Source organism: Lepisma saccharinum, chromosome 13 (assembly GCF_977018435.1).
Source record: "Lepisma saccharinum chromosome 13, izLepSacc3.1, whole genome shotgun sequence".
Taxonomy (NCBI): Eukaryota; Metazoa; Arthropoda; class Insecta; order Zygentoma; family Lepismatidae; genus Lepisma; species Lepisma saccharinum.
Window position 1 is genome coordinate 55,562,029 of NC_139241.1, and position 16,884 is coordinate 55,578,912.

The window sequence follows — 16,884 nt, forward strand, 5'->3', positions numbered from 1 at the left end:
AGAATTTACAATACCGGACCCTTCTGTAATTTCTATGCTACGTCTTATACTCACGAAATAATTATTCGTGATGATTTATCTCAAGTTAACATGTTGGGGTGAGGGGGAAAAATGTTAATTAACGTGTAGAAGTTGTAAAATAAGCATTTCAATTCTCGCAATGATTCTCCGTATACAAGTATGGTAGCCATATTTGTTGATATGAACAAATTACAATTAGTTACGCTGTCTACAGCGTTGCCACACTGTTGATTTCATACTTGGAGAGCATGGATTGTGTAAGAATAGCGGAAGAGAACAGTAAAAAAGTTGTTAATGTTATACAGATTGTTAGGTGGAGTGTGCAGGAGGGCTAATTAATAAACTTATTCATTTCAGTATATTGCCCAAAGAACGTGCTTACATGTGACAGCGACAATCACGATGTAGAAGAACTGATTTGATTACAGGTAAATTTGGCAACATTACATCAATCATAAAATTACAGGATACTAAAATGGCGTCTTCGATGATGTTAAAGTGCTACGAAAAAAATATTTTTTATCGGTTCGTAATCACAATTACCGCAAAACCATTCAGGAATAGCCCCACTGAGCATTCTCGGTAAGGTTAGGTTAAGTTAGGTTAGGCAAGGCAAACATAGTTAAAATTTGGGCTCGAAAAACGGGTAGCCCAACAAACCATTGACAGATAGCCCCACGAACCATTCAGGTACAAAAAAGGTAAAGTGTTCCCCTGTGCATAGCACCACGCCATGAAGGCGTATAGGGGGTGTGAGGGTAACGCCCCACACTTTCTTGATCCGGTCGTGAGTGGGGGTGATGTGATCAGCATCACGCCCCTGACCGCCTTTACCCCCCGGGGTTTCCCCCAGGTACCCATGTTATTCGACGCTGGGTAGGCGCCGGGGCCGCTTCCAGGTACGGTTAGGTTAAGTTAGGATAGGCAAATGTAAATTCGCTCCTTCATTAATTGTGGAAGCACCGAGCAGAAAGATTTGGTAAGTAAATGTGTATATTTTATCTTCTGTTTTGCATGCTCATGAGGTGATAATTTTTTTAGTCGCTTTACTTGGCATAGGGACATTTGGTCAGTTGTAGGGACATTTTGACTACGTCTGTAGGGACATTGCCGAAAAATGGTTAGCAACACTGTCGGCTACCAGACGTCAGTGTACGTTCATGTTCACTTCTGTTTGCGTTTATCAGTACACGTGTTGCTTATACTGTGTTATTGTAATGTGCTACTCATGGCCAGTGCTTTATTGTGTGTTAATTGTTATTCATTCATTAGTTATGTCGTTAAACAAATATAGTCTTGAACAGAGAGTTTTTATGTACGATAATTACGTGAAAACGAATTCTTGCAGAAAAGTGGTCAGGGAATTACGATAGACAGGATCTCTTGAACCTAAGAAACGTGTTGTATTGCTGTTAAAGGAGGTCATTTTCAACATCTCTTATAACACAGGAGGTTAGTGATCATCATTATTATTACTTTTAAATATCATTTTACGCTTTCGGTTTGCTTTATGCGCCGGGATGCTGTCTTCCCTTTCTGACAACTGACGATAAAGTAACGATGTCTAATCTAAGATTTTCTGTCAGAAATAAGGTGCCAGAAATATTTGTATTTGGGAGGACACCTTTTCCACACACACACAGCATCCTTGCGACAAGGTACGTGCTTATTTCAATTGTAATTGTAACTGTAATTGTGAAAAGTGGAAACATTACAAAACAAGCGGTTTCTGTTACGGACTTTCTGAACGCAATTTGCCGGGACCTGTTGCATGAAGAGCCCGCCGAACGGCTGACACGCTGGCGGTGAACGACTGAAATAACCTCCCTGTACTAACCTGTGTTATAAGAGTTGTTCAAAGTTGTTCACGTGTTTTCTCGGCCCAGAGCCAAAACGAACGCATTGTACAATGTATGTAACAGAAATAACATCTTAAATTAGAGTGCTCCAATGAGCGTTTTTCGCTTGAGCGGCAAATACTTCACACGCTATCGCTATATGGCATACAGAATTGATAGTGATTCTGTTGAAGCGAAAAACGCCAGAAAAAACGAAATACACTCGAACTCTCGAACCCTATTAGTAGGGACATTGAATTTTCGCGATGTGCGAAATCGTCAAATGTGAAAAAAAGATGCAATTTTGAACATTCTGCATGTAACTACACCCCCAATGTTGAAATATGCATGAGTTTTATTCGCGAAGTAATGCGACATGTGTGCTTTTCCACGAAATGAATGGTTTTTCGCGAAATAACCATGAAATAACATCAAATTAAGTAGGAAACACGCAAAAACTGGCAACCGAGGTTGTGTGCGCAAACTGTCGATTTGTAGCGAAACGTTTCCGTAAAGTTTCCTACCTCTTGCAGCTGAAGAACGTTTTATCTTCGATCACATCAGGAAGATGCTGCAAATTTGGATTTCCCATGTACATAATCTCAGTTCGAAAACTTCGTTCCCTGTCAAGCTGCATTCCTTTCTACCCCCGAATATCTATTCAACTTCCAGTTTCATTGAACTTGCTAGCTGTAGCAGCGATAAGATTGGTCTGTTCCCGCACATCAAGGGAAACAATAGTGTCATTTGTGTTCAGTCATGAATGAATTTTGTTTATCATCATGTGATTTTCAACATGTGTTTGTGTATGTGCAGTAGTGATTATTTTATTTGTTGGACAGCAAGGATATCCTTGAAATACATACAAAGAATAAATCACTTGAGATATGCAATTTAGAAATGAAGTGATTTTGTGTTGATGTTTTATTTTTGGTTGGACAGCTAAGTACTTGTGTATGTGTACAGTATATAAAAATGAAGTAGTTTATCAATTTATAGCTCTTTTGTATGTTGTTTCCTCTCATAATGAAAAAGTGTGTGCCAATTTTTTTTTTCCACCGCTGACATATACCGCTGATCTAACATTTTATTTACCGCTCTCCTCAGTTTTTATTTACCATAAATTTGTATCCCTACCTATTAGTTCATATATTTCAGTCATTTGTCTATTGCAGTGAGCCCTCAAATATTGATCGTGAAGTAAAAGACGAAGTGAAATTGAAAAACAAGAGAACATAATCATCATCTCCATGTTAAAATGCAGTTTTGTGAATCTTACAGAGATACATGAAAATTAAATAGATGATTATGGGCTGAAACTGCTTAGGCTGACATTTCATGTTTCTACGATTATTGTCGCATTGGAATGATGTTCGAATGAATTTTATAACTGCATTTTATTGTTTCGCAGAATATTATTCTTCTTTTCGGTAAGTGAACAATGATGTACACGTGCTTCTTGTACTGTGATACGATATTTGTAATTGCTTAGGCAGGTCTGTCAGCACGTGTATCCATTTTACGTTTCAATCTGTAGATATTGCATACTTTCATATGTGTTGTATTTGAGTCTTACATAATAATATACGGAATTATTATTTAGAATTGTAATTGCAAAGAGTAGTTTCCTATCATGTATGGGTTTTAGGTTGACAGTCCTGCTTATTAGGCTCTGAAATACAGGACATTGCCGACCATTCCACTACGAGTATGGTACAATCAAGCGTGAGATTCGAATAAGTTTGAGCAAGCAAAAGTGGTCCAATGCAGTACGCTATCATAAATGAAGGCCGTAATTAGAATAACAGGTGCATTTCGAACAACAATACTGATAATTAAGGGGACAAAATAATCAAACACAGAGCCGCCTAATGCTGGAGCAAAGGCGACCAAGAAGAGAGGGTTTACAAAGTAATTGGCAGATATGCTCCTATCATTGCAGAATTAACTCCCAGATCATCCAGGAGTGGAAGGAAGAATGAACTAAGGCTCGGTGCCGAAATTTTACACCCTGGATTTTGCGAACATTTTAAATGTTTTCGTCAAATAAATAAGTTTCTTGTAACAAAGGGTGTTTCTAAATATTGGGTTGGTGCGAATGAAATGTCCACTTTGACGTCTGGTGGGAAACTCAACTCAACAAGACAACACAGGGATTGAATGAGGTCACGGGTCTAACGTCATAAACTCTGTATACGACCAGCAAACAGGCTGGAGCACCCAGACAGTCAGGAGGCAGTGTGTTGCTGAACAGGGTCATCTGAAAGTGCACCATGGAGAACACACAATTGCGAGTTATTTGTCTTTACGAATTCAAACTGGGACATTCTGCTCAGCAAGCCACCAAAAACACTATCAGTGCATTTGAGCCAGGAATGGTAAATGAACTCACCATTCGCCGCTGGTTTGTCAAATTTCGTTCTGGTGACACAGCATTGCAAAATGAACCCCGTGGCCATCGACCAACATCATGTTCGGATGAGCTCCTCAGGAACCCCGTGGAAGCAGACCCTCGGAAAAGTGTTCGTGCCATTGCAGACGAGTTAGGCATACACCATACCACTGTCGTTCGGCGGCTCCGTGCGATAGGTAAAGTGAAAAAGTTGGACTCATGGGTACCACATGATTTGACACCCGTCAACAAGACTCGCCGTCTGGAGGTGTGCAGTTCTCTGAGTGTAAGGAATAACCGGGATGGTTTCCTGCATCGGATTGTCACTTCAGATGAAAATTGGATCTGCTATGACAATCGTAAACGATCAGGACAATGGTTGGATCGTGATCAACGTCCATGGCGGTTTCCGAAACCACCTCTCCACCCACGGAAGGTGTTGTTACTGGTATGGTGGTCTATGGTGGGTGTGATCCATCATGTCTTTCTCCGGCGAGGTGAAACCATCAATGCAGATCGTTACAGTGCTGAACTCCATGAAATGCACCACAAACTTCTCCGCAAGCATCCAGCAATGGTCCACACACATGGTGTCCTCAAGTTGCACGACAATGCTCGCCCACATGTCGCGTAAAGGACGGTGCAGGCTCTCCATGAGTTGCAATATGAAACTCTTCGTCATCCAGCATATTCTCCCGACCTCTCTCCCACAGACTTCCATCTCTTCCGGCATCTCGATCACTTCCTGACAGGGAAAACCTTCGCTGATAATCGGGCGGTGCAACATGCCGTTGAGGAGTTCTTTGCGTCACAGACTCCAGACTTCTCTCGCCATGGAATCCAATTGTTGGCTGTGTGATGACAAAAGTGTGTGGCTGCAGACGGCGACTATTTTGATTAACCAGGTATTGTAGTTTTGATTGTTTTGGCCTTTGGCAATGACGCACCTGGGCCGGACATTTCATTCGCACCAACCCAATAGCACGGAAAGTATTTTTTTTTTTTTTTTTTACATCTACTGCTACGAAACTTTTTGATATTGAAGTTCCTTACGTACGTCCGGTTCAAATCCGGGAACTTTTCTAACGTTGGAAGCGGCCCCGGCGCCCACCCAGCATCGAATGACATGGGTACCTGGGGGAAACCTGGGGGGGGGGTAAAGGCGGTCAGGGATGTGATGCTGATCACATCACCCCCACTCATGACCGGATCAAGAAAGTGTGGGGTGTTACCCCCACACCCCTATACACCTTCATGGCATTGTGCTAAGCACAGGGGAGCACTTCACCTTTTTTTTTGCTTTACGCACGTTGCATCTATACGGCTTATCAGGGCTTCCATATTGGATTCATGTCACAAGTGCACGTCTAAACATTTTCTTTTTCTTCTTATGATTGACTTGACAATGGAATAATTTGCGATATGTTATTGGTATGACGTATTGGCGAGTTGCAGATTTGATTTCAGAAATTTCTTGATTTGTGTGACATCCAATTGACAAACAAAGGTCAAAGGTGAAGTAAACAAGCCAAGATTAGATTGAGCGACATTCAACGGATGAAGGAAGTAGAGGACTTTGTCAGACGAGACGAACGTGACATTATACATGACTTGTAGGGAGATGGTCTGCTGGCTGCTTCGAGGAAATTGTATTTTCTGAATGACTTGTGGGATGGGATAATTTGCAACTTCTTATTTCTATGATGGTACGGACAGGGGAGGGTAGTATTCTGTGCAAAACGACAGCAAAGACTTTTGACATACGACTGACTTCTCTTTTGGACTTTCAAATTAACTTTGATCCGCAATTCAACCTACACTTGAGATAAAGAGGTAAGTTTAGGGTTACCAGACGTCCGGATTTTCCCGGACATGTCCTACATTTTAGCCTTATGTCCGGCGTCCGGGAGGAATTTGAAAAATATCATAAATGTCCTACATTTTGAGTCACATAATATTAATTAGGAAAGTAGGTAACAGGAAAAAATCATGCAAGTTACAAGTGTATGGACTGCGTTTCCAAACTCAATGTTGAAATTTATTTTGATTCAGTCATTGCCCACAAAGAAAAAGTTTGTCCTGCTATTAAAAATACGGAAAAACGGAAGCACTTAATGAACAAAGTTTTGGGACCACTTTCTGATAACGTAACTGTTCAATGTCTGAGCAGAATCTCTTGCCTTAGGGAATATACTGATGGAACAAGGTGTTGCCATTCTTATTCAATGTAATTTGATTGTAAAGCAGGGGTATAGAGAACAAAGTTATTCAGGGTGTCTACCAGTCAAGAAAGTCATGGTAGTCAAAAAAAAGTAAAGAAATCAACAAATAGGTCAAGAAGTCAATACAAAGGCAATAAATTATTCTTGTGGTCAAGAATTTTTGCTATCATAATGACTGATTGGTTGATTTAGTTTATTTTACTTAACTTTTTTCTGTCCGTTTGGTTAATCGCGAAAATGATAATGAATGGCGGTAAGGTAAGATGGATGAAGGGACAGTCACAAACATATAGGGACAACCGACACAAGCCCCACATAAGATTATACTGGCTTGAGTCCAGACGCCAAAGCCTCGCTCGTCTGCCAAACACAGTTCAGGATGCATTAATACGAGAAAGCAGATCTAATTCTCTTCTTAAATTCAGCTTCAGATTTCACCTTAACTGGCCCTTTGGTAGCGGTTTTCAATAAATAAATATTTATTTTCTTAATTACTAATTTTCAATTTTACCTAAGTAGGGGTCGGATAAATAAACGTTAAGACGGGAAAAAGGTCTAGAAAAGTCCAGAAAAAGTCAATAATTCTGGATATGTTATTTTGGTAGACACCCTGTTATTGAACTAAAGACTACCCAAGATGAAACTTCCCGAACTTTAAACTTCTCGAATTTTAAATTACGGTAATTGCTGAATATTTGTTTAACACTACAGGTCATAATTCAAATGTTCAGAGAGTACTTTTATTACCATCAGCCCAACAGACTAACTAGAGAAATTATTTTTTCATAAAGTCTGTAAAATGTCTGTTACTGGTCCCAATAATTTCAAGAGTTTGACTGTCCATGTAACATAAATATAGTTTGACTAAACCTGAAATTTTGATAAAAATTGTCTCCTCAGAGAAGTACCACCTAAATCATGTAGTAAGAGGTGCATTGATTAGTATGATTGCAAGTCTTGAAATTTTGCATTTAAAAATTCATTAAGAATTATTTTTTTTAAAAACGAAAAGTGTAATTTTTCAACTACTTTCTAACGTGCTCTATAGAAATATGTATTATTTATTGAGAATGTTGTGTCCTACATTTTGACTAAATGTCCTACATTTTGGGACAGCATGTCCTATATTTCCCTTACAGCAATCTGGTAACCCTAGGTAAGTTACCTTTTGAGGTTTAATTTTAGCCTTATTTTTTTGGTACCTAAATGTGTCGGTGCAAAAAATAGTATTGGGGCAGGTGGCTCCGGCCAGTTTCTAACATACCTTCAAAAGGGACTATATAGAAAGGTGGGTAGCCAGAGCGGAGCGGAGGCAGAGCTGCGGTAGTGGTAGGAGGCGGTAGGTTAATTACCCCAGGGGCGGAGCCCGGAATCGGTGGGAAATTTCAACACAGCAACCACCTCGCAAATTCAAACGGCTACATCTCAACTTCAAATGGCTGTACAGTCGTAAATATTTATTTCCGTGGTCCAGAATTTTATTATTCACAATTACCAGCAAATAATCTTTATTAAAAAAAAAATCACCTGCGAAATCGAGGGTGTAAGATTTCGACATGGACCCTGACCTAACAGCCTGCATGACAGGAGACTGTACCACTTCTTCCCACGTATAAGAGATATGCTGATGACGATAGATTGCTGTTGTTCACCTCTCCAACAACAAACAGAGATTGCTGTTGTTCACCTCTCCAACAACAAACAGACACTTCACTTATGGTAAATTGTCGACCGTAAGAACTCTTAGAACAGAATAAAGAATATACTGGACTGATTTTTCAAGACAAAATTTTACTAATTTTGTTTTCTGACTTTTTGGCTATGATTTATTCACAGATGCCAAATTCCTCAGCACACAAAATAACTTTATCTTTAAGTCATGAGTGATGCTTCTGTCTCTCCATTTTTAATGTAATGTCCGGTCAATGTGTACTTTGCAAAAGTTGACTCACTGACCACCACGCTACTGCAAAGAGCATAAGAACAAAACACAGTTCACCAACAAAAATAAACTGACTCTTTGTTGTGAAATGTTGATTGTTCTAACGTAAGTTTAAAGGAAACAAAAACAAAATTTCGTAAAGGTGATTTTTTTACCAATACTTGTACTTCAGTAAAACATCGAGGAGAAAACTTGATTACTGAAACTTGGCCATGGTATATTTACTCACAGGGTTACAATTCAGACTTTTTTTCTCAGGAGCAAGCTTCCTTTTCAAATATGGTCTGAGAAAGCCATGAATCCAACTACGGTAAAGCTACACATTTTGAAATATGATATTAAAACATTTATTTTATTAATTGGATTGGGGGGTAAAAGTAATTAATTCTTGCATGCGAGTGGCCTTCCTCAAGAAGGCTCAACTGGTAACATGAAAAACTATGCAATACATTCGAATATATGTCCGCAGATTTTAAAATTCGGCTATCAACAGTGAAAAAATATAATTGCATGTTTATTATTATGATGTAATGTTACACGTGATACAGAAAACACACAAACATTACAAAAAACATATACTGTGCTCATTGTTAGAAAAGAGCAATGGAAATTTTCATAAGCTAACTAGAAATATATATATATACAGAGTGTCCGAAAAGTCACGCAACCCGGTGTTTACGACCGTATAACGGAATAGCGAAACGGAATGAGAAGGAACGCTTTCTGCCAAGAGAATGTCCTGTATATTGGGAAAATTTAGAGAGACAAACATATGTAAGAACATGCATGTTTTAATAACAAATAAGCAAAGTGTTGCCAAAGGCGGAAAAAAAATATTTGTAAATCGTGTGTATTGATGCACAGAACTCACTGAGGTAAATTATTGCAACATTTCACAATACCAACGAACAATTTGGATGGCCATCTATTGAATTTGACAGAAAAAGAACTTTGACGAAGTTTCAAAAACATTGCAGAAGGGAATAAATGGGTTGTTCCAAACATCGATGTTTTCATAATATTACGAGGGACACTGGCAACACTGTTGGTGTCACGTGTCACTAACAGACGTGTTTCACCTCAGGCTATCACACTAAAGCACTTTTAACGACAAAGGAGAAAGTTGGTTGTTATTCTCGAACATATGCAATAAATTACATACACCTTGCAACCCTGAAATGTGGGTATCCCTAAATGCTTCTCTTAAGGAAGAATATGACGATGTTCGGATATATTCTTCAACAATAAACACTTTTTCCTGTGTAGAATATGGCATTTTAAAAAAAACACACAGGATAATAAGTAGACACAATCTGGAATACCGTTCGTGGCAAACAGCAACCACCTAAGGCATAGAAAACATAACAATTGATACACGTTCTTCTGTACCCACATTTCAGGGTTGCAAGGTGTATGTAATTTATTGAATATGTTCGAGAATAACCAACTTTCTCCTTTGTCGTTAAAAGTGGCTTAGTGTGATAGCCTGAGGTGAAACACGTCTGTTAGTGACACGTGACACCAACAGTGTTGCCAGTGTCCCTCGTAATATTGTGAAAACATCGATTTTTGGAACAACCCATTTATTCCCTTCTGCAATGTTTTTGAAACTTCGTCAAAGTTCTTTTTCTGTCAAATTCAATAGATGGCCATCCAAATTGTTCGTTGGTATTGTGAAATGTTGCAATAATTTACCTCAGTGAGTTCTGTGCATCAATACACACGATTTACAAATATTTTTTTTCCGCCTTTGGCAACACTTTGCTTATTTGTTATTAAAACATGCATGTTCTTACATATGTTTGTCTCTCTAAATTTTCCCAATATACAGGGCATTCTCCTGGCAGAAAGCGTTTCTTCTCATTCCGTTTCGCTATTCCGTTATACGGTCGTAAACACCGGGTTGCGTGACTTTTCGGACACTCTGTATATATAAAAAAAATAGCACTGAATTTGAAAATTGAGGCAGCAGGTAAACTTTTTTAGGCACCCTGTATTTTTGATTGACTAAATTGATTGATTTAGTTTATTTTACTTTCGCTTTTGTGACATTTGTGGCTAATTACGAAGATGGGCACGAGTAATGATACAATAAAATTGAAGAAGGGACACTCACAAAGACCCATAACCAGGCTGGGATTCGAAACCGGGACCCCTGGCGCATAGTGCAATGCACTTAACCACTCCACCACGGCAGCTGGTACCTGGTATTTTTCTACCACTGTTTATGCATACATACTCCGATCAATATGCCATCAAATCCAAGGATCACCTACATTTTCAAGAACAAAGACCAGAGAAAAATGTGCACCTGGAATTCGAAGAAATACGGTATTTAAATATGATAATACCTTTGCTGATGTATGCCTGATTATTTTGTATCTATTCACTTTGAGATAGATTTTAAAGAACAGATTGGGACTTTGCATTTTGATCTCGCCAAGGGCCCTGCAATAAGTTGCTACTCCAATGGATAACAATATACAATAATAACCATCCATTCCACTTGTGACTGTTCTATACAGCACATATTTATTTACTTTTTATGTTCATTTGTAAATGTACAATTACAATTATTAGAGGCACATATTTTTGGTAAATAAAAAAGCAAAATTTCGATACAAAAACAGAGTCAATTTCAGGTTCAAAAGCGGTAAATAAAATAAAATATCGGTGAAAAATTGGATAAAAAATGGTATATGAAAATACATTTTGGTTTTAAAATTGTGAATATATTCCTAAATTTGATTTTAAAACTACACTTATTCCACAGAACTAACATTTCACTTCTAATAGCACATTTATGTAGTTATAAGAGTATTAAGTTTATTTCTGTGTAAAGGAGTCCATTTTTGCTTCTTCAATATTAACAGCAGAATTAATAAATTTTCTGGGAATTGCATAACTTTCAGGATAATTCAGACCTCAGAAGGTGTCGAGTCGGTGAATAAACCCTGAATTTTGTGTTTAAGAGTTAATTTCGCTTTTTGCAGTTCATTTCACATTATTTCGTGACAAAACATGGTCACGAAATGCATCTCACACCATTCAAAAACATGGAAAATTAACACTACAATGCATTTTTTGAAATTTCATTTTTTTGTCAAAAACGAAATATGCATGCCCCTAACAATTATTATCTATTTTAACTTCAAATGTTAATGTTCAAGTTGCTGTTTAATAACGTTTGTTTTCTATTTATGTTAAATTGAACAATGTTTATGGGCTTGGCAACATTGCCATTGCCATGGTAACAGTGATTGAAAACAGTCAAGAATTCGATAAAAGTTTCTACCAAAACATTATTTGCTGCATTTTCATTTATGCTAATATTCAGGTAATTTACATATGTAATCAGCCCACAGAAGTTTTTCTTCGCCTTCGCAAATTGTGAAAGATATATTGCATTCAATAATAGTACACGAATAATTAATCATCGACGATACAGGATAAAAATTGGTGGTCAGTGAAGTGGAACGTTTTAACAGATCGAATAATGTGTACTGTGAACTAGTTTTGATGTTTATGTTTTGTTTTATTGTGCCTGTTGTCGTAAGTGTGTTTGGACTACAATAATGCAATCTCCGGGAAGTAACTATAATCTACGATCCACAACTAGCATATCTGTAAATTCTACACCAGGCAATGAGTCTATGACCAGCCATGAATCATTACATCTTGTTAAATGTTGGCAAGATTCAGGAAAGGAAAGGTTGATCTCTTGTAACAAATGTGAATTTTGGTTTCACATAGAATGTGTAGGATTGACTGTTGCTACTTGCCTACTCGAAAACATTCCAAAGTGCCTCTTTTGATACATCACCACACTTGTCAAAAGAATGTCTTGCACAAAACTCTTGAATTAATGTCATTTGCAGCAAAGTGTTCTCGACATTATGTTCCCGATCAAGTGGAGTAATGGATAAATTACATAAATAAATAAAAACAAAATGAAAGCAGAAGGTGTACTATAATAAGGAAGGTTAAGCAGAGGGTATTCAGCATATACTGTCATATACTCTCTACCACAGCCGTGGAAAACATGAACATTTTAAAATTTATGACTACTCTGTACTAGTTTAATTTTCTTGTATTTCCAGATATCAACACTGGTATTAGCCGAGCCCTAATTTTAAAAGAAACACAAGTTTTTGATTAATAAATCCACCACTAAATGTTTGTGAACAATTACATAACTCTTATGCTCACCTGGGTCTAGTAACATCCCACACAAGCAGTTCACCACCAGAAAGGGCTGCTATCCTCAAGCTGTTAGTTGGAGACCAATCTGCAGCCGTAAGGGGTGGGATCCCTGAGTCGAATGTAATTATTGCCTGCTGCGTTTCAATGTTATACAGTTGGATAATGCCACTCTTCTCTGCCACCATCAGTTCGGCAAGTTCTTCTCTGTGCCAACACACAGACATTCCTAACATAAAAATTATTACTGCAACAGATGACGTCAACTTTATCAAGTCTAGAGCGCAGCACATTTTGTACTAATTGGATGATTTTAATCACAAAATTCATACAAGGTGCATTCAATAAATAACCGGAATAGTAGTATAAAAAATTTAAAATACGACTGTGATTGTTAAATGTTTGTTACTTTGTGAAGGCATCTGTAACACAGTTACACAAGATGACAGCACCCCTACAAGAGTGCTCCAAGCTGAAACAGCAAAGTGTTGCAAGATTTTTGTTGAGTGAAGGTGTGAAACCAATAGAAATTCATCTCCGCATGACAGTTCAGTACGGTGACAACTGTATAAGTCGATCACAAGTGTACGAGTGGGCTGAGAAGTTCAAATAGGGCATAACCAGTGTTGAAGGTTCTCTGCGTCCAGGTCGCTCTGTCACTGCAGTCATGGAAAGCAACATTGCTCAAGTGGAGGACTTGATACGGAGAACCGGCATATTACTGTCAGTGAAATTGCTTGAACATTACATGCCCAGAGGTCATAATGTAAACAGTACCAACCTTTTGCACCAGCCATTCTGCAGAGACAACGTGGTCTGGTGTCCACTGGTGTGCTTTTGCTCCACGACAATGTGAGACCACACACTGTCAAATTGTCTACTATCGAGGACCTAAAGTTTGAGTGCTTACCCCACCCTCCATATTCGCCCAATCTCGCACCTTTCAATTTCCACAGCTTTGGCCCACTGAAAGATCCACTAAGTGGATCAAGGTTCCAGAATCCAGTCAGTGGTGCATGAGTGTTACGCACGCGTCGAAAATATTTTTTTCCTCTGGAATCAGTGCCCTTATCAAGTGTTGGCGTAGGTGCATTGAACTACGGGGGAACTATGTTGAAACATAGTACTGTAGTTCCTTTGGTGCTTGTAATAAATATTTGTTACCGGTAGAACATATTTACCGTCATATATTGAATGATCCTTGTAGAATCATCAAAAATATAAAAATCACGTAAATACAACCAACTCTTACATTGTATCAGTTACGCAGAGAGAGGCAATCTATTCTAATCCACTCACTATTCATTTCTCATGCAGTTTTTTGAATTCGATCGGTTTTGCCACTTGTCTGGTAGCTTTGTCAGGCATGTACTGGCTTGTTGCATGTACAATGGATCTTTTTTCTCCCAGTTGTATGTTCGGTGGTGCAACAAGAAAAATACCCTCATTAGCTACCTCCATCAAATATATGAGTGGGAGAAAAAAGAAACACAGAATAAATGTACATGGGGGCAAACCAGTCAAAATTACTGACTTATCTACAAAAAAATGACCATAGTAAATAATTACTAACCAACTTAATTAGTTTATTGATAAATTAGCATTTTAAAAGAAAAAACTGGGATTTCATTAAAAAATATATACAGCTGGCCTTCATTCACATGTGTATAGCTAGCTAGCTTTAGTACATAATGATTTTCTTTTTTGATACACACAATAATAACGTTTTTATACAAAAAAAATATAAAGTAAAAAAAATTCTTCTGAAAATACTTTGTTTTATGTGGGGAAAAAAAATATTAACGAACTCTTTCATTTCTGAGGCCTCCCCGACTGCACAGTAGTAGCGTCGTCGCCTTGTAATCAATGGGTTCCGGGTTCGATACCCTGTGGAGGCACATAGTGGTTCGGATTCCACTTTAAACTGTAGTTCCAGTCCTGATTAACCTTACTGTGCATAAAGTGGACTTAAAACACCAAATCAATCGATCAATCAATGAATCAATCTTTCATTTCTCAATACTTTCAAAATTTTTGCATTTCTTCTGCATGCATTTTTAATATCCTGTTTGTCCTTTCATTGATTGAAATAAAATTTCTGGGTGCGTTAACACTGGTTACGAGGGAGAATCAAATGAAAACCGCAAAAGTGCCATTAAAAATCTTTTTTTCTTTCTAGTCATTTGAAAATTTGCAGATACAGTCCCTGACGTCTTTCCGAGCTGGTAGTACGAAGCAGTACCGGTAGGTGGGATTGGATGTGAGTAACAGCTGATTCAAGATGGTGGCACCATTACGCAGTTGCACCAAGCAGGAACAGCATGGAGTTATTCGATTTTTATGGAGTGAAGGTGTGAAACAGGTTGATATTCAACGGAGAATGCAGACAAAGTATGGGGACGCCTGTCTGTCACAGCGGCAAGTCTACAATTGGTGCAAGAAATTCGCAGAAGGTAAGACTCTATTGACTGATGCTCCCCATCCGGGTCAGGCTCAGCGAGTTGTGACAGAGGAGTCCATAGCCGCAGCAGATCGGCTTATTCAGGAAAACCGGTGTGTCACCTGGCTGAAATGGCTTCCTTGCTGAATATGAGCTTCGGTTCAGTACAACACATAGTGCATGACAAACTCCACTACAGAAAAGTGTCCGCCAGGTGGGTTAATCGGCAGCTGACGCAGGAACTGAAATTCCGTCGGGTTGACGCTTGTCAAGAGCTGCTGAGGCATTATGAAGAGAAGGGTGAGGATTTTCTAGCTCACATTGTCACCGGGGATGAAAGTTAGGTGCACCATTTTCAACCAGAGACGAAACGTGCAAGCAAAGAATGGTGACATTCGTCTTCGCCGAAACCAAAGAAGTTTCGCAGCCAGCAGCCCTCTGCAGGGAAAGTCATGCTGACTTTATTCTGGGATAAGAAAGGTCCTATTCTGGAACACTACATGCCCCCACGTACGACAGTGACTAGTGCCACCTACATCGACCTTCTCAAGAACCATTTGAGGCCAGCGATATGCACAAAGCGAAGGGGATTGCTGAGTGCAGATGTTTTGCTTCAACATGATAACGCCCGTCCTCATTCTGCTCGTGCAACCATGAAAACCATTGATGACCTACGCATGAAGTGCCTACCACATCTGCCATACTCACCACATTTGGCACAATCTGATTTCCACATCTTTGGTCCATTAAAGGAGCACCTTGGAGGGCAGAGGTTCAAGTCTGATGAAGACGTCCAATCAGTGGTGCACGAGTGGCTACACAGTCAACCGAAAGAATTTTTCTCACGCGGTATCGAAACACTACCTATCTCAGGGTGTAAGTGCATTGAACTGGGAGGGGACTATGTAGAAAAATAATGTGCAATTAAACATCATCCCTGCATTACGAGGGTCACTATTTATATTTTGAGCCTAACAATGAAAAAACAGGAATTTGGCATTGAAAACTGCTTTATTGTTTTTCGAAGTATTCTCCTATATGGTCAATACACTTTTGCATTCTTTCGAACCATTTGTCAAAGCAGTTTTTCCAATCTTCTTGAGACACCTCCATAATATGGTTTTTGAACGCATCAACTGCGTCTTCCGCCGACGAAAATCGTTGTCCACGCAATTTATTCTTGACATTCGGGAACAAGAAGAAGTCATTGGGTGCCAAATCAGGACTGTACGGCGGATGACCCATCAATTCGATTTTTTGACTGTTCATAAAGTCGGTTGTTAGACGAGATGTGTGACAGCTGGCATTGTCTTGATGAAGAATGATCCGACGGCGTTTATTTGTTTTCCGTATTTGACCGAAGACCTCTGGCAAACAAATTGTTGTGTACCATTCAGAGTTGACCGTTCTACGTTCCTCTAAAGGCACAGTTGCCACATGACCAGTTTTCCCGAAAAAACAGGCAACCATTTGTTTCGATGTGCTTCGAGCGCGAACAACTTTTGTTGGAATGGGTTCATCTTGAAACACCCATACATTCGACTGCTGTTTACGTTCCGGCTCATATGCATATATCCATGATTCGTCACCTGTTACAATCTTATATACGTCTTTTGAAGCACCACGATTGTATTTATTGAGCATTTGTTTTCACCAATTGACGCGAGCGTCTTTTTGAGTTTTTGTCAAATTGTGTGGGATCCAACGAGAACATACCTTTCTCACAGCTAAATGATCATGTAATATTTTATATATGCTGGTGGAACTAATGCCTATGGTTGCCTCAATCTCACAGTATGTCACATGACGATCTTGCAGTATTAGGTTTT

General features: G+C 38.9%; 1 protein-coding gene across 1 annotated transcript in view; it reads right to left on the bottom strand.

Annotated features, from left to right (window-relative positions):
* Nup37 (nuclear pore complex protein Nup37) overlaps positions 1-16,884 on the bottom strand; it is a 47,996-nt gene that overhangs the window by 17,611 nt on the left and 13,501 nt on the right. Inside the window, exon 5 of the mRNA XM_083134209.1 lies at positions 12,625-12,844. Coding sequence (XP_082990335.1) covers positions 12,625-12,844 — 220 coding nt within the window. The remainder of the gene's footprint in view (positions 1-12,624; positions 12,845-16,884) is intronic.